The 26872-nt window shown below is 43.8% G+C and overlaps 1 protein-coding gene across 11 annotated transcripts in view; it reads left to right on the top strand.

Annotated features, from left to right (window-relative positions):
• zbbx (zinc finger, B-box domain containing) overlaps positions 1–26872 on the top strand; it is a 48176-nt gene that overhangs the window by 4090 nt on the left and 17214 nt on the right. For all 11 annotated transcript variants that reach the window (XM_035623017.2, XM_047335678.1, XM_035623021.2 and 8 more), the window contains exons 4-11: positions 6273–6375; positions 7185–7236; positions 8064–8173; positions 10870–10965; positions 15703–15897; positions 19220–19436; positions 20861–21014; positions 25932–26029. In XM_035623017.2, coding sequence (XP_035478910.2) covers positions 6273–6375; positions 7185–7236; positions 8064–8173; positions 10870–10965; positions 15703–15897; positions 19220–19436; positions 20861–21014; positions 25932–26029 — 1025 coding nt within the window. The remainder of the gene's footprint in view (positions 1–6272; positions 6376–7184; positions 7237–8063; positions 8174–10869; positions 10966–15702; positions 15898–19219; positions 19437–20860; positions 21015–25931; positions 26030–26872) is intronic.

Here is a 26872-nt window from a genome sequence, read left to right as displayed (position 1 = left end):
GGATTTACAGAGGTTGCAAGAGTTTATGAATTGTCATATGTACTGTACGGAGTTACACAAGCCGCCAGTGATAGAGGTGAGAAGAAACTTTTAGTGTCTTCGAAGGATCCAGTTCCTGCACAGTTACTGTGTGTTTGCTGTTCCAGGGGCTTGTAAAAATCACTCTTCCAAACCGATGAACAGGGACAGTAACTGTGGGATATTGTGAGTGGATTACCGGGAGAAGGAGCGCTCTACCTTTCCGCTGCACGTCAGACTGCGCAGAGTTGTGAATGGGATTGATCGGCATTGCAGATAAGAGACCAGCAGCGATGTTAAAGTCGTGTCTCATTTCTCTGTGGTCTGGAGTGTATCGATAGTTTCACAGTTTTATGTAGCCCTTAGATAATCAAATAAGGTGGGGGGAATCGCACTTTCTACAGTTCAGGTCAAACAAGGTACTAAGTTGACAACACCGCCTGTAATGGCAGGACTTTATAAATATGGGGGCCAATGGACCTCCTTGAGTCCGTCCGTCAGACAGTAATCCCACTGTTGCGGACGAATGCACAGGCACGTACACAGAGACACAGAGACACAAAAACACACGCTGCCACAAATTTATATTGGGCCATAACTGTGCTGTTCGTGTGCGTTGTTGTTTTCAAGACCATTGAAAATGTGAAAATCTTACTTGCGCATCTTCACATTAATTTTAAATGGATTGGACAGCTCGCCCTCTCGCACACGCGCACACACAAACACAAAAAAGCATTTATTTTCTCTCCCCATTTCATTACGGAGTATGTACCTGGTCCATTACTATGACCGTTATCCAACAAGGGGCATCCCAGCCTGTGTGAGCAGGAAATTAATTTGCAGAATGAAAACAAACACTGGTTATTAATGTGATTGTTTTACTCCCCATTCCAAGTTCACCTCATTTCACCTAATTTCATTAATGACTCAGAGATGTTACCCAATGTGACGTTATGGAGAACAGTGTAATAGGGGGTGTATATCACAATATATGGGCACATAACTCAGAGACAGCTTTAGAGGGAAGCAGAGTTCGTATATTACGCACAGACTCCTTCAAATAGTAACAGCCAGAAAAGGGTACACACACACACACACACACACACACACACACACACACACACACAGACACATTTACAGGCAGAATAGCTAATTACAGTATCAGTGATTTCGCGCTGAGGTATGAGGTATTATTCCTTCCGCATTTTGTATTGCCGCTGCTTCAGATTCATACATTATCACAAAAATATATTTTCATGTTAATGAATTAAGCTTTTAAGAGACATGCTGTGTGTCTACGTGTCCTATAGTGTATAAATAATACCTTGATTCTCAGTAATTAAGAAGCCATACATCAGCATGGGGATTTGGGCCATCTTGTCCAGGCAGCACAAACGATAAGCACATAAACACAGTGTTTCCTGTCACGCTGAAATACTGCAACATTTAGCACTACACCAGCCCCAAGAAACGACAATGTGTGTGTGTGCTGCTGCCCGCGTGTATTTTCGATACCAGCACTCAATAAATAATGGCGCTTGTGTTGGGGTGTTTTAAAAAAGAAAAAAACGATTTCGACTACAGAGGGTACGACCACACTTTTATGCTGGCTACGTCTGTTTAGTGCTCTTTAATTAGTAAAGACACAGGACAAGAGTTTTGCATTAGCCCCATGCCTTAGAAATATAACAGCGTAATGTGCGACCAGCTCGACAAAGATTTTGAATTTTTGCGCCAGCCAGCTGTGAAAGAGGTGGAAAGACACTGCGGGAATGTGACTCAGCTGGCTCAGTTTACAAAGTGTAAATAGATCACATAATATACTCTGGATGTGGCTGAGATGAAACTGGTAACTGAAAAAAAAAAGACCCATGTTTCATTCATGTTTAGAATAATACTTTAGAAAGGCCACTGTTGATCGGCAATGCTCTGGTGATTTGTTTTCACGTGCAGTTGTGTCACGCATCAGTCCGGACTGTGCAGAGCGGTTGTAGAAAGGCTGCTGTTGCTCAGGAAGTGGAGTCGGCCGTCCACTTAAACCTGAAGGTCGGCGTTTCGATCCCAGCATCCCCGCATGCCGATGTGTCCTCAGGCAAGATGCTTAACCCCAAATTGCCTCTGACGGTGCTTCCGACAGTGTATGAGACAGAAAAAGTGTGGTCGATAGCAGCGCTGTATGAATGTGTGAGAATGGGTGAATGTGACTGTAAAGCACTTTGAGTGGTCAATAAGACTAGAACAGCGCTATATAAATATAGTCCATTAGTCCATTTGCCATTCAAAGGCAGTATACTGTAGTAGTCGTCCTTGTTAAGTGCTGTATAAAAACTGTTTATTCAAATTCTGATCATTCATTTCTAGTGCTACTGCTGGAAGTGACGAGAGGAAGCAGGAGCTCTGTCAAGTCTTTTGAGTCAGATGATAAGTTGCGCAGATGCCTTTTCAGGTTTACCATATTGCCATATTGTTCAATCAGTTTTTCCAAAGCCAGTTTGTGTCGTTGTTTGTTGAAAGAAAAACAGATACACATGTCCTGTCAGGCTCTTACAATTGAACTCTACATTTATGTAGCTTCACTTCCCTTTCTGCCTTTCATCTGAAGGCTTTGTAGCGATGCAGCAGGCCTTTTTTGCATGAGGAATCCAGCTGAACAGTTTGAATCAATTAATTAGTGCGCCGCTAATGACAAAAAAGAGGGAAACCGTTCTCATCACCTTCCCCTCTGACTGACGTGGGGAAAAGCAGACACCGATGGAGGTCTGGCAGTTAATCAGGTGTGCTGGTGAATAATGCGAAGGTTACCAGGAGTCCCTCGGTTCCTCTCAGAACATGTGAGTGTACCCTATGAAAAGCTTTCGCTGTGGATCTCCAAGCTGTGATTTATGCTCCGGCTGTGGAGTGTGTGTCTGTGTTATGCACCGTGTGTTATGTTTTTTCCTCTCTCTGCTTGTCTCTTAGATCGCCGTGTTCCCGCAGTAGATAAATTGTTCAGCTTTGTCTTGGAGTTGGGATACACACACACACACACACACACACACACACACACTCTCATGCACGCACCCAGAGAATAGGCGGACAAATTCACTTCGCTGAGAGGAGGTGCGGTATAGTCAGCTTGTGAAGAGCACGCAGGTGATAATAAAGCCAGACCGTCAGTTTGGGGCAAACGCATTCCATCATTCTCTGTTTTGGCCTGCTGAGTCGCAGATTTAATGTAGCTTTGTCTTTAGGCCTACATGGCTCACAGACACAGACACAGTTGAGGTTCCCATTTTCCTGCTTCCTGTCTCTCTGCTATGCTTCTCTCTTTCTGTTGACTCTTTCCTTTTTGTCCCATGTGTGTTTCATTCATTTCTTTTGGCTCCTCTTAGCGCCTGTTTATGTCCGCTTGTTTGCATGCCTACGTATGTGTGGCGTCCTCGCATTGCGCATGCTGGACTAAAACGTGTTAATGTTTGTGTTTGTAGGAGTCTACTTCTACTAAAGCTATGTTTCGACCAAGTTCCTGGAACTTTTTCAAGGAACCAAAAGGTTCCGTCAGACCGTAGTTCGCCTGAATTTCCGACGCAGTCCAAAAAAGATTTTAAAAGCTATCGCTCTTATAGAGCACTGGAGTACTTAACCAATCAGACATCTTCAGTGCTGCAAGCCCCGCCCCCAAAGTTTCCTGAACTTTGGCCAAGTTCTTTTCCCCCGAGCAGGGACTTTTTTTGGGGAGGGTGAAAGATTTTCCCAGAACTTAATTTAAACCCTGGTCCCTGCGGTGGAAATTCAAGTAGTTGCTGCAAAGGTCCCTAGTTCCTTGGAAAGGTTCCTGCGGTGGTGATGCAGCTTAAGTCCGTCTTGCCTTTGGCAAGTTTGTTTTCTGTCTCAGCCATCTCTGTTTTTGGCCTGTCCTCTCGTCTCATGCTGGGAGAGAGCGAATGGGTGGAAGACGCAATGACTTTGCCATTAGACTTGAAAGTGTTTGCTTATTTGCCTGTGTGTGTGTGTGTGAGTGTGTGTGTGTGTGTGACGCATATGTTTTCATTTCGCCCTTTGGGTGAGTCGGGTCACTCAAAGGTGAGCACCTTGTGTGTGTGTTTGTGTGTATGTCCTTGCGTTTGCCAGGACTGAATGTGTCCAGGTACGGCAGGTGGCGTTCGCCTTGGGTTACCATTGAAAAAATTTGGCGTTCTTCTCTTTTATTATACATATAATTTTGAAATAAAAGCTTGCTCTGAGCTGATGTGTCGCACTCTGCACTGTTTCTTGACATGGTGGCATTTGGTGTTGTGATGTTTGTTTCCAACATGCAAGTTGTGAAGTTGTCGTCTGCTATTTATCCATGGGACACGGAGAGGTGCACAGCCAAGTGTGATAGTGATGGTGTGTGAATATGCACATGTTTTTTTTTTTAGGTGTGTAGTCAGGTCACTGCCTGTCATTCTCACCTCACTGCTGGCTCAGACGGAAGTCAACACAGGATTTTATTGCCAGTTAAAAGTTTTGGAAAATAACAGGTTTAGCTGAAACCGTGTGTGTGTGTGTGTGTGTGTGTGTGTGTGTGTGTGAGAGAGAGAGAGAAACTCTGACCTGGGAATATGTCTGTATGTTTAAACTATTATTGTTTTGATGTACGTGTACAGTATGTGTAGATGAAACTGAGCATGTGTCTCTGTGGATTAGAAAATGAGATTTTTTCACAGAGATACACAAATGTGCGCACACACACACACACACACACAAACACACACACACACACACAAAGACACACACACACACACACACACACACACACACACACACACACACTCACCCACCCACCCACCCACACCAACACACACACACGCACACACACACACACACACACATACACACACACACACACACAAACAGGGTTTATCTCTCCAGGTTGCCTCTCCTGAGGGGACACCCTGTCATCCTGCACTGACAGGGGTTTGCCTCAACTGTCTCCCCTAGCGACAGTCCAGTTGCCAAGGTGATGTCGCCAGGGTGATTAGCTGACGCCCACCCTCAGTGTCAGCACAACACAGCGATGGTGTCATGGGTGTTGGCAACTCTTGCCATGACACACACACACACACACACACACACGCACACAGACACCCACACACACACACACACAAACAAACACTCGCACACAGTCAGAGACACACTCTCACTCACACGAATAGAGTCTGACTTCCTGCGCCTTGACAGACTTCCAGCTCAATCCAAAATAAACTTCTTTCAAAGACAGCCAGACATCACAATAGCATAAATAGCATAAATAATTCAACAACGTGAGCATGAATAACTCACGTCCAAATGAGGATTCCTCTCCACTTCCTCACTTTCTGCTGCTGACAGGAGCGTCCTGCATGAGTGTGTGTGTGTGTGTGTGTGTATGTGCACGTGCGTACTTGAGTCGTTTCTTGTTTGCATCTGCATCTCTGTGTGTGTGTTCAAGTTCGTGTTGGTTTAATTCTTGTAACCTCACATGCTCTGTCGATTTCCCTTGCTCACCACCACAAGGACCATGTTTTGAAAGACTTACTCTTTTTTTTATGGATTTCTAGGTGTTGTGCTGGTATACCTTTTTTTCATGCTGATATTTTCTCTTCCTTGACATTTGTTCCCTTTCTACTTGAAGCCTGGCATTGTGAATCAAATGCCTTCAGTAGCAAGGTGCCTGCACCGCAGTTGTTGCTAAATCTGATACGGTACACTGTGAGGATAACTTTGTCGTGGCTTCCACAGGTAATGTGGACACGTAGAGATATTTTATCTATGGCCTTCATTCACTATGATTTATCTACTTTATAAAGTGTATGCTCAGAGAAGATATGACAGGAATTAGTCTTAGAAAATGACTGTCTTGTGTGTCTGTGTGTGTGTGTGTGTGTTAATTAAGGATCTCAGTTGTTCTACTGATGACAAATTAAAGGAAATAAAGTGTCTTAGAAAGATGTTCCCAAGCCACGAGAACAGCTCCTGGTGTTGTTCCAAAGCTTGTTGGTCCATAATCTTTCTCTTGTCTGTACATTAGATCTTCTCGTCTCAGGGTGACTGTCATTTGTTTAGATAGTGTCCTTTTGGGAAACGAAGATCAAGCGAAAAAATAGAAAATCTGGTCAAGGAGTGGAACAGAGGTAAAAAACAAACAACAACAGCCATGTAGATTGTAGATGAGCTTGGATCAAAGTGGTTTTATTTCTGTGTTGATTTCAAATTACAGAATAAAAAAAAAAACTCAATTGTTCTTTGTCTAGGCATTCAGGAGGGTTTAAATGGAAGTCTGGACGATGTGGTTCCCTCGACAACAAAACTCTAAAAGACAGCGCCAAGGAGGACAAGAAGAACAGACTCCAAAAGGTACAATAAAAATCTATCTACATATGTGGCACATATTTGTAAGTGGGACTTACTCTTGCATTTCATGCAGCCACTTTAACATGCACATTCACAAATGTCATATGATTCAATGATATAATGACATTGAGTGACTTTGCTTACACGTTTGTTCATATGCTCAAATGATGCGTTTTGAGAGGTGTTTTCTGAGGGTTACCCTGCACGCTTATGGGACCTGCACCCGCATCCATGAAAATACAAAGGACGCTGTGCAATAGCTTGAGATGAGATTGCACTTTGCACTCCGGCCCCTTCATATGAGACATGATCGCCATAGATCTCAGGGGAGGAACTCTAATGCCTTTGAGTTTACACCAGTGAGAGAGTAACTCATGTTCTAGTTTTCTACCGCCTCAGAGCGAAAAAAGACGAAGAATGATTTAATCCTCAACATTTTCATTTCTGCAGAGGTCACCCCCCGCTTTTAAATGTCCCCTTGTAAAAAAAAAGAAGCTGATTCTCACTGAGAGGCAATAACCATAGTGTAGATCGTCATCATTTTTTAACAAAATCTAAATGCAAACATGAAAATGCTTTATATCCGAATGTCAAAGTGTGGTTTGGTATGTAATCAAGAATAGATTAACTAATTTCATGTCCCAGACTGAAAAAATATATTAAAGAACCCCTTTTAGTGGCAAGTTTTTATTTATTTGTTTGTTTGCACAAAGGAATCAAGCAATGGAAAAGTGAAAACAATATAGGAGTAGTTCACATACACAGATATTTACGAATTCATGTTACTCACACCCTCCCTGTCTCTTCACCAGCTGTCAGCAGGCAAGATGAAGATCCGAATACTGAAGGATGAACCACTGACAGGTGAGTAGCTTTGAGTCACCACCTGGGCTAGACCTTAACACGGACGTGTGTTCAAAAACCACCAGTCCTTCCCACCTTGCGTTGAAATCCTTTCGACCCTCCACAATGAAGTTTAGCATTCAGGAGCAGCCGCGGGGCACTGCCCTGGTAACTGGACGAGGTTCAGTGTCTTGCCCACAGTTACTTCAGGGAGGTGCCAGTCGGTGGAGTTCTCTTGTTAAAGATTGATCTCCAACCAGAAGCAAGCCTTGGCAGAATTATTAATGATTTGAACGGGACACAGTGACACCTTTAATCAGCACGTTTTAAAATGTGCAGACATTACTCGTTACGTGGATATAGCAAAAGTAAATGTAACTTTGTTGTGACTGTATTTGTGTGTTATTTACTATATACAGTGACACATTTGACCACAATGGCTGAAGATTTCAACTAGTTGTATGAGGAATTCAAGCACTTTCGATTCTTGGAAAATGTTCTCGTATAAACTGTTCTATATTTCAGTGCTTGTCTCTACGTTGTTTTTGGACAAATATCTTTAAATGCCAATAATATATGAAATAAAGCTCTGCAATGGTGGAGCGAGTTCCCCATTGACGTCAGGGCGGCAGAAACCCTACAAACTGACTTAAAGAACCCACCCACTCACTTACTATTTGATACTTTGTCAATGTACTCGCATGATTCTTGCAATTTTTGGGTAATATCTTAATGGTTGGATGCCACTTTGGACAAAAGGCGTCAGCTAAATTAATGTAATCTAATGTGAAAATGAATGTAATATTAAAAAAACCTTGCCTAGTCCACAGTCTACTTACTGTCTTCAGCCCCGCCTCAGCCACCACCTCTACCTCCTGCCATTGGTCCTCGGACACCAACAAGAAACAGGCTGAAAGGACCAATCTGTGGACAGTGTGAAGTCAAGACTGCTGGACTAGTATGCACACACAACTGAAAAGCTGAAATTCTCTCTTTCTTCTCTCCTTCTCTTGCTCTCTTTTTTAAATTCCCCATCAGTTCATCTGTGTTTCTGGTGCATTGGCGTCCCCTCCGCTGCCCTCCTTCTCTCTCTGTATTTCTGTTTTTCTTCCTAAACTTCCTTCCACATCATGTTATCTCCCTCTGTCATCCAGATGCCTGTGATCTCCCATCCTGCTTCTCTTCCCCTCACATTGTGTATATCTGTCTTTCTTTCTCTCTCACACACACTTAAGCACTGTTTTTGTCACCCATCCTACTTTCCCACTCCTGTGGTCCCCTCTACATTATCCCTGCCCGATTCTGTCTCTCCTCTTCATAGCCCCTCCATCATGTCTGTCTGTCTTTTTCCTCACCCCTCCGTCCCTCTGCCCCGCTGTGCCTCTGCTGTCCAATCTTTTGGGCCTATCTGTGCGTTTGTGTTTGCACTGATAACAGTTTAGCCGGATCCATTCATCGATACTCCAGACCTCTGAGGGCACCATTGTTTATTCTTCCTTGCTCTTCATCCACTGCTGCTCAGGAGGTGGAACTGTGTCCTGCAACTGTATGTGTGGACAAGGGGGAGGGAGAGAGAGAGGAAAAGCTTTAGTGTGTGTGTGTGTGTGTGTACGTAGTGGACTGTGGCAAACTGAGCTGAGTAAGGCATGCTTGATGACCAGTCACTCCCACATCCCCGCCTTCTAAATCCTCAGCTACTCATGTGTAATTCCTACCCCATCTCTGACTCAACACGGTTTCGTATTGAATAAATGATGCTTCTGAGAGACAGTGAGAGGGTGAGAGAAAATGGGGGAGAACGAGAGACTGACAGGCGAGGGGGGGGGGGGGGGGGGGGGGGGGGGGGGGGCATGAACTGACTCCACTGACAGCCACCATTGTTCTGCCACTTTGTTTTTCAAATAAGTTAGTTTAAGTGCAGCACACATTACGTTGTGTTCAAATGTAATTTGGTGATCTGCTTGATGGTGCATCTGATGATGATGTTGCTGAATTGTCCAATGAAGGCCTCAGTGCCCCCAGTGCCCCTCAGTGTGGGGCTTAATGGCAACGCTTATAGTAGTCTGGGCAAGCACATAGGCTAAATGTACTCATGCACACACTCACATTTTGGAAAGCCCTTGGGCCCTATAATGATGGCGATACAGGAGAGCGCTATGACTCTCACCTTTCTGCCGTTATGTCTTGTACGGCACTTAACCACACAAATGCACACTCACAAACACACAGTCGTGTTTTTAACTGTGCCTCAACCAAGATCACTTGTGCACTCACGTACACAAACATGCGAGCTGCACACCTCGCTTTGCGCTGTATTCCAGATCCCCAGACCCCCCCCCCCCCCCCCAAAACCTAATTTCCTTCTGCGTATAGCACAGGAGAGAGCAGTCATGTGCTGCGTGCAGACTGATAGAGATGCCTCATCCCCGGGGATGTGCTGTAATTTATCCTCAGGCCTGAAAGAGGAAATCAGGCCCTGTTTTATGGGACCATTAAAGGGCAATATTCCAGCTGTACACAGGCGCACACACACACACACACACACACACACACACACACACACACACACACACACACAAACAAGAACACTCACTCACTCACTCACTCACTCACTTGTCGAAGAATAAATGTATTAATGCATCCAGTGAAACAGTGAATTGTTTTGTTCGCTTTATTATATTCTTTAGTATATTATCTATTGCTATATGCAAAGCATGAAGAGGTGCACCAAATATGCAAGTGAGCAAGGAATAGACAGAGAAGGAAGGATCCAAGGATCCGGAAATCATACTGCTATAAAAAAATAAAGCAGTTAAGTCCCACTACACTAAACTTTATTTTCTGAATTTGATGGATTGATGATGAAGCCATGAGCCATAATGAAAAATAACTGCATGGCAATGAAGGGAACCAGACAAATCACGGCCCTTTATTTACTGTTTGTTGTTTCTTAAAATTTAAGGAGCCTTGCTCCTTTGCTCACTCCCACCTTCCCTTCCACATATCCCGCCTTCTCATTCGCTGTCTCCACTCCTCCTGGCCTCGCCTGTGTTCTCCATCCACCCGACCTAGGCCTATCTCCCCGACCTGCTGATGCAAGGACTTTTCCCCACTAATAAGACCGGATTCTTACAGATAGAAATGATAATGACCTCCCTCAAGATGCATTCACTCTCTCACCCACACAACACACGAACGAACACGCACGCACGCACACACTGAACACAAATGCATACGTGTGCACACAGGCCCACCCTGAGGCCCTCCCTCCATTTTTCTCTCTCTCTCTCTGACACACACACAGACTCAAACACACAGACTCACACACACAGACTCACACACACCTTGCAGCGTCCTGCCAGAGAAATCATTTCAATATTCATCCCTCGTGTCAGAGTTTGTTTGGCAAGATTGAAGTTAGAGGAAAGGAGAACAAGTAGCCTACCGCTGTGTTACTGCAGATTGTTACAACACAGTGCAGAAGCACTCTTTTAATTTTATGAAGAAAAAGACGCGTAGACACACAAATCTTCACATGCAGTCATCTTCACACACACACACACACGCACGCACGCACGCACGCACGCACGCACGCACGCACGCACGCACACACGCACACACGCACTGACTGCACTGTGTGTTTCTGTTTTGTAGAACTGTGCTGAATGCACGGAGAACTACTGCATTGGCTGTTTTGCCAGATTCCACCAGAAGGGGGCACTGAAGCTCCACAGAATGATCCCCTTTCAGGTGAGCACGGTCCCATGTGCGTCGAGTTTATCTCCCCTCCTATCTTTGTCTGTCTGTCTGTCTGACTGTTTTCTCTCCGTCGCTTTCTATCTTAAAGATACTTTCGACAATATCTCCTCTGATCCCATTCTGCTTCACTCATTCTTTCTTTTGCGTTTCTTGCATCTTTGACTATAGTATCAACGTATCTCAACCTCTAGTCTTTTTTCCCTCTTTCTCTGCCCCTGCACCCTATCTCACTTGGTATGAGTGCACACACACCGAGCACACACGCACACGGACACACACACGGACACACACACACACACACACACACACACACACACACACAGTAGTGTCGTCATGGCTTCAAGGGACATTGCATTGACTTAACATTAATTCCCTGGCGACTTACTCTAACCTTAACCCTAACGACTGCTGGCCTCACCCTAACCCTAACCTTTAACCAAACGTAACCTTACCCTAACCTTAAAACATGTCTTCCCCTTAATATTGAATTATTTACGCCATGTGGATTGGCTTTGTGTCCCCACAAGTAAGATAGATGTCCCCATGGTGTGGCTGGTATACAGATTTAGATCCCCACAGCATGAGTAACACCTGGACCACACATACACTAAGACTCAATGACACACTCACATTGAGACAGAGAACAGGCCCCAGGCAGCAGTCAACCCAAGACCAGCAACAGCAGTGTTCAGTCAAAGATAAGACAGAGAGACAAGGCGGCAGGTCAACGGCAGAGCATCTAATTTAGCCAGCACACTTGTGTTGGAACCACGAAATGGAGGAGAGATGATATGCAGTTAATCTGCCAACAATATATCTGGTAATTTGATTTGCGGACATAAATGATCACAGAATCACAAAAATCAGTTCTCAAAGGCGGATTGTAAAGAACATGTATACACATATCTGTATGCTGAAAATGCAACAGGAATAGAACACAAGCAGCTGTAATCACACACACACACACACACACACACACAAACACACAAACAAGAACACACACACACACACACTCACTCACAAACAATGGTTTGTATTCATGAGGCAGGTGCCTTTGAAACCAAACTTAAATGGAAGATGTTTTTATCAGGGGATACTCATTTATCCAATAGTAAACCAAATACTCATTATGAGATAGAATGAGCCGTGCTGTCAAAACACCTTTTTAAGTTTATGTACCTCGAAAAAGACTTTTATTTATAAATTTTCATTTATAAACTAAAGCCAAAATTCATGTCAACTTTAAAATAGACAATATGGGGCAGTTTATTTTCTACTAGACATTCTTTTGTCTAGTTAACATCAAAAACACATTTTAAAGGAAAAATCTCTTATCAGCTTTTCTAATTTATTGTCTGTGGGGGTCATGCTAAGTTTGCACCTGCCACCAAGGTTGTAGCACGCTTGAAAAACAACACATGTTGGGACGAGAAGAAGTCCACACTGGGGGCGTGCCAACCTGTATACAACTAGGTCGCTGACCCTTCATACAGTAGCAAGGCCAAGCCTCATTGGCCTCCACAGTTAAACAAGATACATTTTATTACCTTGGTCGTGCAAGTCACCAGGGAAAAAGTACTCTGCAAAAAGAATTCTGTCACATTCAGCTAAGGTGCTTTAGTAGGTCGTGTAACGTAGGAGTCACTTGTGGTGTTTGTCTCCACTCCTTTGAAAGTATTTCTTCATGGCTACTGACTTGTGTGTGTGTGTTGGTGTCTATGATTCATGTGTTTGTGTACTCCATGAACTTTTAAAAGGTCTTTTCACATCTTCTGTTTTCTGCTTACTTACGTGCGTGATTTTGCCAGATAATTTTCATTGTATTGATGTTATTATTGTCTTGTCTTTGTGTTGCTTCGTAAGCTTTTTTTTTTCTGTATTTATGAAACAGCCCAATATAAACCAGCCCTTGTGTAGTGAAGCTTAGATTATGTAGACAGCTCTCCTGTGTTACATGCCTTCTCAGTGGGTCAACACTCTCGTATGTACTAGGTCACCACCTTGGTGGAACAAAGCTTTACACACTGGACAGAGACACAGTGTACACACATTGAAAGCATGCACAGCAACACTTTCTCTTCTCTCCTCACTGCTGCAGCCAGTGATGCACGGGTGGACGTTCTCTCAAACACACACACACACACACACACACACACACACACACACACACATGCATACTGTTTTTTCAATCACACACACAAAACTGTGTATTTTGGCAGGACATAAAGACCGGGGATTATACGCATGCAGCTGACGCAGGCATCTCTCTCTCTCTCGCTCGTTCTCTCCTCTGCTAATCCTGTTTCATTTGCCTTGGAAAGAATGAGGGAGGGAGAGACAAAGAATGAGACGGAAAGACAAAGAGAATATTAATTTCATCAGCACGCTGCGTCGGGGCTTTCGTCAGTGCCTCATCAGCTCGTGTGTCCAGCCTCACGCAGATCTATCCTAACCTGTGTGGTGTGATGTATCGAACTCATAAAGTTGGAACCGACATTAGCACATGCGTTATTGAACAAATTCGAATTCTGTGCAATCTCACCGTCCCCAGCGTCTCCCTATCAATCACTGCAGCAAAGTCTCGCTATTTGTTGGCACTATATAAACGTAACTTCCATTCAGTATCTTTTTGCACTCATCCTATTATGGTACTTGAAACCATGAGAGCTGTAGCATTGTTAAATATCAGACGGGGGTTGTGTGACTGCAAGCATTTAGTGTGTAGTGCCGAGAGACAGAGCCTGATCACATGGGGGCACAAAGCCTGCCCTAAATCCCCTGCATGCTGTGGAGTCGCAAAGGGAATTTATATTTTCCATGTCCCCCTAAAAAGTAAAAGTCAAAGGTGTTGGTTCAACTGCTGAATAGCATCCTGGAGCTGGCATGGTGGGGGTTACCCCACTTTACATTTATGTGGTGGCTTGAACCCTGGAATTATAAAAGACTGACTGTCTTTCTGTGCACAGCTAAGAGCCGATGCACATCATGCAGGCAGTGCGGTTAGTAACAATGGTTATGGGAGCCCTGGATATGTGATGCTGTGGGTTTGTTCCCACAACATTAGATCAAATTATGTTATTGTATCAAAACTAAACGCCGTTGCCCAGTTCCCCACTATTACTTAATACTTGAACTGTGTGTTTTCAAAAAGTGCTTGAGAAAGAAAAGTGTTATTATAGTATCACCATCATTATCATTATTATTATTATTATTACTTTTATTACTTCAATCCCAGTCAAAAATGCTGATATGCTTTGTTCACTGCAGGCTTTGTCTTCTGTCCACCACGTTTTGTCCTGGCAGCATGTCATTATGGAGCAAAACTGCGGCTCAGACTCCAATTAAATTGCATATGATGACCACGGTTGTCCTCTGTGGTTCGGTGAATGTGAGAGATAGCAATTAACAACTGGAAGAAACAACATGTGAAAGAGAAATATATATTTTTTATAACTGAACTATGGCAAAACATCATTCTAGTATCTGATATAATTGGTGAGTCCAGCCAAAGTTGACAAGAACTGAAAACCGGTAATAAAAATGCATCATAAGATGATTGAAATTGTAATGTTGCTCTGTAACACAGTCTGAACTCTGCATCACTCTTTCTCCAGAGCTCAGTATCTCTGGTCGGCCACATTTCCACGGTTCCATTTTGTTTGTGTGTGTGTGTCTGTTGCACACCTTGAAGGACGGGATAACGGTCAACGGACTGTAACCTCAGCAGCCTTCATGGTCACTGGTGATTAATGGAACAGAATAATGAGTTCAGCCTATGGTACAGAGAAACTCAATCAGCTATCATGCAGTGTGCTACCCATTTTCCCCTGGTTCATAATTATGGAGATATTAACAGTCGTTTTACCAATCCAAAAGTGTTATGTGTTACTGGAAGGAGTTTGTTAATTGATCCATGTTACTTTCTGGCTGAAGTGGGATGAAATCTAACCGCAACGGCACTGGGCGTGCCGTCAGCGTGGTCACGTCAGCGTGGTCACGTGATGTACATCGCCAGTGTCTTTCTGCGTGGTTAGGGCTCGTTTGTTTCTGTACCCAAAGGGAAAAGTGGATTTATTCTAGGACGAGGAATTTCTTACATGGCGGAGGGGCCGAAGCAGGGGGCAGACAGGAGGAGGTGTGAGTGGACAGATGACGGGACGAGATGGGGAATCCTGAACACAGGAGAACGGTCTGGAAATAAGTGGGTGAAGAGAAAACTGGAGCCGCGGTCCACAGCTGTTAGACTGCAGCCATGTGGTTTCGTTTACATAAAATGAAGACATGCTTTAACCGTGCAAAATGGAGGTTATCGTTTTGACTTTCAAGGTTATGCCCTTGATGTAGGGATAAGCACTTAAATTGATTGGGTTGTACCCTATAAATGGGTTCATGGCAGCTTAGCGGCCTCATTTCATTACCTCTGTGTCATCATTGTACATTAAGTTGGACTTGCTTAGTTTTAAAGTTGTTACAGGTCCCAGGATGATACCACAGCAACACAAATCCTACAGGTAAAGCTCCGCAGCAATGAAGACGTACAGCACCCTCGGTTAGGCTTCCATATTGCATTTACATTTTAGCTATTTTACCAATGGCAACTTTCAACAGGAGATTGATTAATTTTGTAAAGGCCTGATTTATATGATGAATCATTCCATTTCAGGTGATTTTATTCTATAGGTGCAGCAATGCTGATCTAACCTCATATAATATGTTCTTCTTTTACAGACAGAACTGCGGACGCACGTGAGCACTCGAGATGTTCTCAGTTACTCTCCTAGCACCTCTACAAGTCCTAGTTCCAACCCCGTGACCAGTCTCCCCGTCTTGTCCAGTGCAAGTAGCAGACGAGGAGGACAGAGCCCGGAAATGGGAAGAGAGGCGGTGGAAAAACCTCTGCAAACGCACCCTGATACCAGCCAGGTAGGTGGCGACCTCTCCTGTTATACGGCTTTGTCAGTATTATTATTGTAATTACAAGAGTTAGTCTGATAGATGCTTAAAGCAACGGTTATACAGCTGTTCTCTCTCTCTTCTCTCTCCCCTTTTTCCACCCACCTCTCCTCTCTCCGCCATTTCTCTCCTCTCACCTCAACCGATCGCGGCAGATGGCCGCCGACAACTGAGTCCGGCTCTGCTAGAAATGTCTTCCTGTAAAAAGGGAGGTTTTAAGAAGTGCTGCTCGTTGTGGGAACTGTTGGGTTTTCCTGTAATATTGTGAGGTCTCCACTTTACTATGTAAAGTGCCTTGAGATAATGTATGTTGTGATTTGGTGCTAAACAAATAAAATTATATTGAATTGAACTTCCTTCACTTACTACTTTAACATTGCTACATATCTAAATGATCAAGGGCTTTTGTTTTGAATGAAAATATATAATTGTGTGGAGACTCAGTTAAACTAGCATATAGAATATACACAATTCATCTACGAAAACACACAGGCACAGTCAACACCCAACTACCCATACATGTCGTATTCTACAACCCTTTAGGAACCACTTTGGGGAAATTTGACCAAAAATATGCTCTGTATTGAGTTTGTAAGGAAACAAAAGAATGAAGTGACTGTTAAGAAAAGTTGAAATAACAGTAATATGATTTATGAGTCTGTGCACAATGAAGATTTCTGAAAGTGACTTTCATTAACAAAGCCTTTTGGTCACGTGGCCTTGCTTTTGCTCCTTACCGTTTTTAGCCTCTAATAACGCAAGTGAAGGTCAATTATTTAATCTGGACAACAACACCAGGTCAAAGCCTTAAATGTAAAAGGTACTCAGCACATCACAAGTCAATCTTTTTCATTATGTTTTCCCCAAAAAAGAAACCTGCTGCTGACTTGCATCTTATTTCAGTCTCACACTGAATGTAAAATGGTCAACTGACAACATTTTTGCTTACTTGCAACAACCACTTTACACTGCAAGTCGCACTCACCGATCCACACACACGTAATCCCTCCTACATCCCACTCACACACTGACAGCACAAGCGTCAGGGGCAATCGTGCGGTTCAGTGTATTGCCCAAGGACACTTCAACACGTTGGCTGGAGGAGGATCAAACCACTGACCTTCTAATTAGCGGGCAACCAGCTCTATCTCCCGAGACTCCGCTGCCCCCAATATGTTATGTAATAAATCATTTTTAAAGGTTTTTTACTTCTGATGAACACCATCTGCAAAAAAAGTAATGTATAAATTCGTTGCTTTTATTTCTATCGAGCTACGATTTGGAGGGTCTATTATGGAGATAAATTTTACCCATTACTTTTTAATGATGTACCAACAAAAGTATAGCCAAGGTCACAGCCAAACTTGCATGTGTGCAAACTTTTAAAGACACGTTTTTTTCCTTGTCCTTGCATGCGGCATTGGCAGACAGCAGTGTGCCCGAAGCATTTAAAATTCCATTCAATTAACTCACACATGAAGAAATTAATAGATAAACATAGACACAGGGCGGCCGTGTGTCTTGCTCTTAACTTACGATGAATCACAAAAGGCCCACAACCCCTCGCCCTTGCCAAAGAATATGGATGGGCTGGACTTTTTTTTTAAACTCTCTTTGGTGCAACAGACCAAACAAATGTATGCATTGTACAGAGGGGAAGTAAAGTAGTTTTCGACCCCTCGAGGAAAATTAGAATGATAAATAATAACTCACAAATGATATATAAATTTTTTATAATATATATTTTTTATAAATTATTCCAGCAGATTAAATGTGGTTCTTTGTCTAGGAACAGGCATAGGCTGCATCAATAAGCGGCTACAGGGGAGGCCAGGCCTCCCAGAAATGATCATGTAAAGATTGTCCTGAAACTTTTTGTGAATTACTTGGTTTTCTGGTCAAGGTTTTTATAATACCTGCACCCACCCAATCCATAATGACCGCCAATCAATGACACCAGACCGGCCAAAACTATGCATTTATCAAACACCTGAACCCAACACACACACACACACACGCACACGCACGCGCGCACACGCACGCACGCACGCACGCACGCACGTACCCACGCACGCACACACACACACACACACACACACAGAGGGAGCACGTCCTCTTATGCCCTGGCTGTTAATGATCTGCATTTCCCGAACTATAAAATAACGTAAATCTATCACACACCTCAATGCTCTCAGGCGATAATCTATAATGCATCAGGCCAGGCTACTTTAATGTTAAAGTTCACCGCTAAGATGTGAAGGATACATAGTTGGTGTGTGTGTGTGTGTGTGTGTGTGTGTGTGTGTGTGTGTGTGTGTGTGTGTGTGTGTGTGTGTGTGTGGGAGTGTGTGAGAGAGGGAGAGATTGAGAAAGAGAGACAGAGAGAGATAGGAAGAGACAGTGAAAGGTGGACTATAATCGCAGCTTATTGCACACAATTTTTCTGTAAGTTTTTGACCTGCACATCATTACTGTTAGCCGCAGAAACATGTCTGTGATTTCAGAAAATGCACTGATGTAGCCTGATGGAATACCAATTAAAGTAGTAAGCCTATATTTAATCAAACACTCCTAATGTGTTTATATCAGCATAAAAAAATAAAATAAAGTTTAATGTGATTAAAGCAGTAAAGTAGTCTGCATGCAACGTCTGTTGTCCACAGCTGCTTTATACTGTATGAAAAGCTTAAATCCCTGCAGCAGGACATATATGTTAATTATTCTTCAGCCTCAGGCCTTTGCTTCAGATCTTTAATCCCGCGTGTCATGGAACTCCTTTCCAACTTTGTTTGCATCTCTTTAGCTCCGTTTATACTTGAAATGCCTCACAATGCCAATGCCGTGGCGTCACAAAAGGGGGGGTTAGATAACTTTATTTAGTGTGTAGAAAATGCAATGTGAGTCTGTGCCATTTGGGTTTAAGCATAAACTAAGCAAAGTTTATTTATAAAGCACTATTGACAGATTAGTCACAAAGTGCTTTGCAGGGCCATAAAAAGTTAAAATACACCCTGCCCAGGACAGCCTTCAGCATTGGAAGGCATTACACAGTCGTCAACTTGTAGACCTATCTCTTTTCTCCCTGATGCATCAAGACCCAATAAAAACTTCTTCCATGAGCTCAAAAGATTCCTTTCACCGTGACCAGTTAATTTTGTGTTAGTGCAAACCTTCAGTAATGAAATACAGAAGTGTCTGGGAAGCTTCTTAGCCTCACATCAAATTTTCTCCACTAAGTTTTTGTTTCATTATGGAATATAACGTCATGGTATTTTCTTGAATTTCATTGCAGGTGTTGGTCGCGAATCGCGCAGCGGAGAGACGCTTTGAAATGGGGCTGGCAAGAGGGGACGAGAAGGGATTCCCCACTTCTCTTCTTAGTGGAGAATACAACGAGGAGGAGTCGGCGAGCTCTTTCCAGGCGGCTCTCAGACAGTGGAGAGGGGAGACGAGTGATGGAGCAGGGGACGCCACAAGTGAGGTTGCAATGTGGATACCACTCCGTCCAGGTAAACCGCATAGACATATAGGTTTCAGGCACACAGAAATACACACACACACACACACACACACACACACACACACACACACACAGGAAGAAGCTGATTGTGTAATAAATAGTGAGGATTAAAGTCCCATCTGAGATTCTCACGTTACTTTTTCTCTTGATTATCTGCTTCTCCGACCTCTCATCTTCGACTCTGACCTTCGCTTGTCCTTGCAGAGACATTATAATGTTTGATTAGACTATGGCATCATTAAAGCTCTATTGTCGGGGCGGGTGGTCTGTTGCAGTGCTTTATAATTGGATTGCATTAAACTGCACAACTCTCCAAGATATGACCACAAGCTGTACCTTGTCCTTCAGTATAATCTCCCTCTCTTACTGTGAATGTAGTACCAGGATTTCAAAATCAATATACTGGGCTACTTGCCCCCCTCCCCCCTGACAAAATACATGCATACATGTACACATTAGTCCTTAAGTCATTTTATTTACATTTTGTTCCACCGAAGCTCCTCCTCTCTCCTCCCGCCGTCCCTTTTTTCCGCCAACTCCTCGGCTTTCCTCCGCCACCTCCACCACTTTCCCCCTGTCTCTGCTCTGATCTGTTCAGGCCGTATAGGAAGTGCTTACCGCTGCAGTCGGGGGGGTTAATCCACGGGTGTTGCATACTGAGATAATGAGAGGAGTGTTAGGGTCGGCCTTACTCCACCCCACAGCTCTAATCGCCTCAGCCGAGTCGATGCGCATGTGTGCACGCTCCACTGCGTCAGGCCATTTTCATGCCTTCTCACACATACAGTTTTCCCCCACATCTGGACATGTGCAACACTGTGTGCATGTCCAGGTTTATGTGGGTGTGTATTATTAGCGCCATTATTCAGGTTCTGTGCGCAGGTGTCTAGGTGTTTGTGCTTTTTATTAGGCCTCCTATTTCCTCTCGCTTTACTGCTTGGACAGACTCTGCTCCTCTCTCCCTTCGCTCTGCTCTGCAAATTGCTGCTGGCCCCTCCAGCCCTAATTATTTCTGTCAGGCCAAAGGCACCCTAGCCCAATTTAAAGCTGCCACTGTGGACTGCCAAAGTGTCTGCAATACAATCATAACATTTCTCTTTCCTACCTCTATCTTTACTTTTCTCTCATGCACTTACTATGTTCCGTCTTGTAGTGTGCACATCTTTTTGTCTTATTCCCAGGGGGCTCCCTCCTGTCTGTTTGTGTTTTGGCACTCTTGACGCAGTGACAAGGTGTTTTCTCACTTCTCGAGGCGAGGTGTTTTGAGGAAGGTGTCGAGAAGCTGGCAGATAATATTTTCTTGCTCCCCTGTCTACCTTTGTCTTGACGTTCCCTTTTCTTTTGGCTATATGTTTTCCTCCCTTTACTTCAACTTCGTTTTTGTGCGATCTTTCCCTCCCCATATATCTCCAGTCTCAGCTATAGCAATCCAGGCCGACCTCCCTCCAGACAGAGAAGCTGAAGGACAAGAAAGTGGAGGGGGAAAAGGGAGGATGACTCTCCGGGTGGAGTTCACTGAGGACAACCTTACCTACATGGACAGATTGCTTCTCAAGAAGCACCGCAGGTACAGAGACAGACCACAGACAGATTATACTGTATATGAAAATGGACGTAGTCACAGCGTCCGGAAAGTGAAGTGATGCGGAAGAGCCTAAAACCTGTATTCTCCTGAATGGCCAGCAGAGGGCGACTACACTGTATAATTTTTGTCCGTTAAAGAAAAGAAAATGACTCTACTTCTCACTTAATTTATAATGTCCTTAAACATTTTCCTGCGGAGTTTATGGTCTCAGTCTCTAGTTTCATGTCTTCTTCAATACGGCACGATGTTCATTTAGTAAGTTATGGTCCCATTTAGAGTAAAGTAGACAATAAAGCACCGTATGTATTAAGCCATGGATACCAAGATGGCGCTGGCCAAAGTGCTAAACTCGAGGCGTCAAAACAGCAGTTCACAAACCAATGGGTGACGTCACGGTGGGTTGCCACTTGATAAAAGTTTGATGACGCGACAGCTCCCCAAAAGTGAAGCCAAAACATTTGGAACGCCTTCCTGGAGGCTGGCTGCATGTCATAATGTCATAAACCCCGCCTTCTCCATGTTAGCAGATGGGCCAAACTAAAAGGTCATTGTAGAAGTTAAATACATTTTTCTCAAAGATTGTTTCTGTCATTTTAGGTTGTTCTTATGATCCTGATGTATGTTCAAGAGTTCATGTCGCTGGAAGTCGATACCGTGGCTCCACACAACAATCACTACTTTGCAGATGCTGGCTCCTAACGATGTTGCCAGTGCAAAATGGAAGCGCCCATATTATGGATATTCTGGTATCGTTTTTGTAACAATGGGAGAAAGTGGAGACACATGGTCCATCCTTATATACGGTCCAAAAGACAGACGAAGAGGCTTCTGTGAAGGGGTACAGGCAATGGATTCTGTGAGAATTCGTGCTGAATCCCTCTTTACTATGCCTGACAACATATTTCTTGTTCAAAATCCTGTTTTCCTTAAGAATTCCGAGGTAACTCACAATTGAAAAGTTAGAATTTTGTGCCTTTACAGCAGCTGAAAATGTGGTTGCTTAGAGATTGTTCGATTGTCATGTTAAGTGACTGTTAGGTACCATTTGTACCATCAGAACCAAAGACTGCGACTCTTTCCTCCATGATGACAATTTACTTTGTGATAATTCCTTTTTCGGTGTAAGTTTGACATGTTTATATATTCAGCATGTAGCATGCATTAATACTGACACCGTGGGCCTTTGGGCCATTTGGCCTCCAGTACTTTGGAGTTAAAACTTGTCCAGACTTGCGAGGACGGGCGAACCATTTTCAATCGGAACAGCTCAGCTTGCACTGCTAATTTCACTTCAACACAACTTTTCCCCAGTGAGTCAACAGAGGCAAGTGGTGTTGTTTAACTATCCAACGAAAACTAATTTATTATGTATTCAGTTTTATTTTCTCAGACAAACCAGGAACAACAAACATAATATTTTGACTGCGGGACCAAATTTCATTATCCAAAAAACCTTATTTGATATATCAAATGTGCCACAAACAACCGCGCCAGCAGTGAATCTCCTTCAGGCTTGCTGAAATAAGATTGCTCTCCCTGGAAGATGGTTGCACATTGACCGTCATCGAGCGGCCATCTCAGGAGCCGGTCTGCGAGCGGCTTGTTTAACCCAACAAGTGGGACCTCACATCTCCAAAAGATGCTGGAGCAAATTTCCAAATAGGTATCATTTCTGCACACTCTTTTGAACGCTCTAACTAGCAAAAGTCGATTGAAATGGTTTAGAAGAAAAAAAAATACACAATACTTTTTTTAATGCCTTTCACTGATTGTTTAGATGAATATATTTCAGTCAGGACCACTATAGTCAAAATGAATTCATTTAAATAAGCACAATTAGTTATATTTGGCGGTATGGCTCTGTTCTGGGACCTCTCGCCCCCTCCACGTGCATACGTGGAAAGCCTGAGATAGGTAGAGCACACCTCCCTACCCTTCCCCGAGCCTTCATTAAAGTGAGCCAGGGAGAGCAGCAGCTTGGTGCTAACACTATATTCGGCATATTGATTTTCTTTAAGAAGAAGATGAACAGACAAAACCATTGTGTCACAATTTCACACAATCCTCCTTTATCTGATGCATTGGTTAGACATTGCACCACTGTCATTTTACCTATGCCACTTTACCTATGCCCATGAACATAATTTGTAGTACAGATTCTAACTCTCATTCACACAAACAGAAGTCACCTGGAGACAAATTGTGGAGGTCGCGACACTACATGTACTACTGGGATCGTCAAGTTTGACGTCTCACATCTCACACATGTAACCTCAATTGCTGGCAACACAAATATGCTGACACGTGCGCACACAGCTCTCGCGTCGCACACATCTTCGATTGCCACCGCACTCGTCTATCTGTAGTCGGCCTACATAACCCACCAGTGTACCAAGCAGTTTCTCAGCACTTATTTTGCAGTAGACTGCCTGAGGGCCTGGCTTCGGCAGGTCCCATTATTACAGCCCTTTATTTAAGCAGCTCCTTTTGGGCTGAGTAGCCCACTGGAGAGCAGGCTGGAGGAGAGGAGCGCAGAGTGCAGTTTTGGGCCCGCTGACTGCCTGAGCTGGGATGCTTTAAGTCCCCAGCTGTAGCCGCCTTTAACTGTGGAGTAGACCAGAGACCCAATCTAAAATGCAATAAGCCCGCAGCAGTGATGGTGGCGGAGCTTAATGGAGAGACAGAGGGACTGGCTGGCTGGCAGAGAGAAGGAGTGAGAGGTTGAATTTTAACAAGCGTCTATAATAATGGGAAAGAGAGAGCGAAGGAGGGAGGGAGCATGGACGAGGAAGGAGGTTTGAAGATTTTGCTAAAAGTGCTTTATCCGAGGGGTAAACTCCCATCGCCTTGTTACATTTGCGTTTGGCCTGGAGGTTACAGAATGCAAGCCTGTGACCGGGGGGGGGTGCATCAGTCTGCTTTCCTGCAGGCCGGGGCAGTGTGGGTGGGGGGGCAAGTGAACACTCACTTTTCCATCAACTGCCACAGTCAGAATCTGTGATCGAGGCACTGAACCCTGTAATATGAGTCAGTGCAGGAATAGAACTGAGATCTGAACTGGCCCCTATCTTTGTCTGTAGGACCTGATCTAACGGCACCCGATCTGTACTAATTTAAAACCCAAATCAGGCCGGATGTGACGTTATTTTTAAGGAAAAAAAGCACCTCAAAGTATAATATATCTAAAATAATGAAGAAAGGCCCTATCAAAGTAAAAAACAATAGCCTTCAAAGGCAGACATTCGATAAGCCATTCATTAGTCTGTCTGCACGAAACACATGTAATGGCTATAGAGCCTTTATTGGCTTATTGAACGAAACTCCGGTGGGGTGATAATATTGGCTCCACGACTGTGAATTTAAAGGGGAAATAAGGGCAGGGCCATTAGAATATTACTATGAAAACAAAGGATAGTCTTCAATTTTTAAGCATGCAGAGAAAAGGTTACAGCAAATACACATAGCATTTACTTGTGCCGCTGGTCAAGACAGCGTCACAAGCGGTTTCACTTTAAAAAAAAAAATCACATTAAACACGTACAATACATAGAAGCACCATATTAAAAGAAGAGCAGCATACAGGCCAATAGTGATCAAACTTGAAGATCGTGCAAAACAGCAACATGTCTCCTTTAGCGCAGTTCGTAGGGGACCTTTAAAATTATTCAAAGGGGAAAGTGCTTCTAAGGTAATGCTTCTTTTGCTCCTCATGTCATACTCAGGGTGCATGAAAGGAGAGTGTAGTTTAGCCAAGCTGTGAGTGCACTCTTGGGATATTTAAAAGGAATCAAGTTGAAGATCTTGTGCTATAGTTGCTCTTGTAAGATAAAAATAGATGGAGATATAAGTAGGCAGTTGACACAACAATGGTTCCTTCTTTTGTACCTGTCCTGCCCAATACTTTTTGAATAGTTTCTCATGAGATACTGTAGATCCTCACACTCATTTATGTGCTGCAATTTATTTTCTGACTGTCGATTGTGTTCTCACGTAATAATTGAAAAATTGAAAAATGGTAAAAATATCCGTAATCCATAGTGACTTCCTCTCCTCTTGCTCCGTCTTACAGGGTGCTGGGTAGGGTGGTTTCTCAAGGACCCTTCGTCCGAGTTTATTCTTTTGCCACTGAAGTCGCTTTAAACATACTGTATGATGAAAGTGTCTTTATTCCCTTCTCCATCTTGCACCTTTTTTTTCATAATATATATATTTTGGATTAGGATCAATTCAAACATGTGTCTCTGAAGAGAATGCATGTAAAAATGCACGACCATAGAGACCAAAAGACCAACATGTTTCTTTCCACTGTGCTCTGGCAAAAGCCTAAATGCAAACAGCCTGAGGCTAGTGAGGCAACTGCATGCAAAGTGCTGTGTGTGAGAAGTAAAAGAGATGGATGGATGGAGCTAAGGGAGACGAACGGTGGTGTGAGGGACAGGAAGTATATGCCCCTCTGAGTATAATAAATAGATAACGTATATACATTGGGTTTGAAGATATGAACCAAGTAAGGGGAAAGGATATATAAACTACAAATAACTTCCCCCCTGTTACCCCTTAGGGGCAGCTGGGAGCTGCTTTTTGAAGTCTCTCTTTCTGAATTTGGCAAGATAAGACCGAGAAGGAGGGACTAGTGATTGGTGGTGGTGGTGGGCAGTGTAAAGGACACAGGTTGGCTGCTGAAGTGGGGGATACAGAGTTATATGACAAGAGAACAAAACCAAAAAGGAACACATGCATCCATCAGGGTAAAGGAGTAAAATAAAAAAAGCATTTGACTCAGTCCGTATTGTTCTTTTGTCTAAGGTGGAGCCTTGGGTCTGTGGGTTTACGTTTTTTTAATTTAATGTAGAACTCATTCATTGATTTATTAATGATTTCTTTTTTTGTGGTTTCCAGGTTACCGATTCAAACGTATGATCCTTCGCTGGCCTTTCGTCCAGATTTAAAATCTGACACCAACACCAAGGAGGAGGAGGTGGAGAGCAGCCTAACAGGTAATACACATGCATGCGCACACACAGCTACATCTACGCATAAACACACGTCCGTGGGCCCACGAGCATCTTTTAATGCCGAAAATAGGATGTCGGCATACGGCTCTGACAGTTGTGTGTTCTTGCTGTACACTCCGCCTTTCTGATACACATACCCGAAAAACAGGCTCTCAGACGAAACAAAGCAACGACTAAGTACAGAATAGTTTGACAGATGACCTGCACACGCACACAAACACACACAGACACACACACACAATAGCAAAAGTAAAAAACCTCTCCCTCTCAACGGGCTTGACGTATCAGCGCCTGCCCATCCATCCGTGGTGGTGTGATGTGTAATCACTGGCTGTGATTGTGTGGGCAGAGGCCTGTTAGAGTCGGCTCATGCCTGACAGGTTTCACTCTGCCTGGGTAAGAAATGGGGCAGGGGGGGGGGGGGGGCTGGAGCTCAGGGCATGGAGCTCATCAGTCAGGGGAGTGTTGTAGGTGTTCGGCCACTGGCCGAGGCTGTCGGCAGACAAGTGGACCGGGGTTGTCTGTCCCCTTACATCCGGTACCTCTGGACTCCGTCAACTGCCCCTCGTCACGTCAATCAAGAAATCAGTTCAATACCGACCTCGTTAGGATCTGCATGTCCTCGCTTGCCCCCTTCCCCAGAGCTGTCTATTGCTGATAGTTGTTTCCTTTCAAAATCTCGGCGGTCAAGACGGCTCCCTGTGCTCCCCAAATACATGTTTGATACGGGGCAAGGCAAGCACAGAAATATGACAAGTAATTACAATGTCTCTCGCACCCCTCCGCCGGGGCTGTTCTAATAAACTAGAGATACTTAACAGTCTG

This window comes from Scophthalmus maximus, chromosome 11, assembly GCF_022379125.1.
Source record: "Scophthalmus maximus strain ysfricsl-2021 chromosome 11, ASM2237912v1, whole genome shotgun sequence".
NCBI lineage: Eukaryota > Metazoa > Chordata > Actinopteri > Pleuronectiformes > Scophthalmidae > Scophthalmus > Scophthalmus maximus.
Note: the sequence above shows the minus strand (reverse complement) of the source record. Positions and strands in the feature narration are given on the sequence as shown.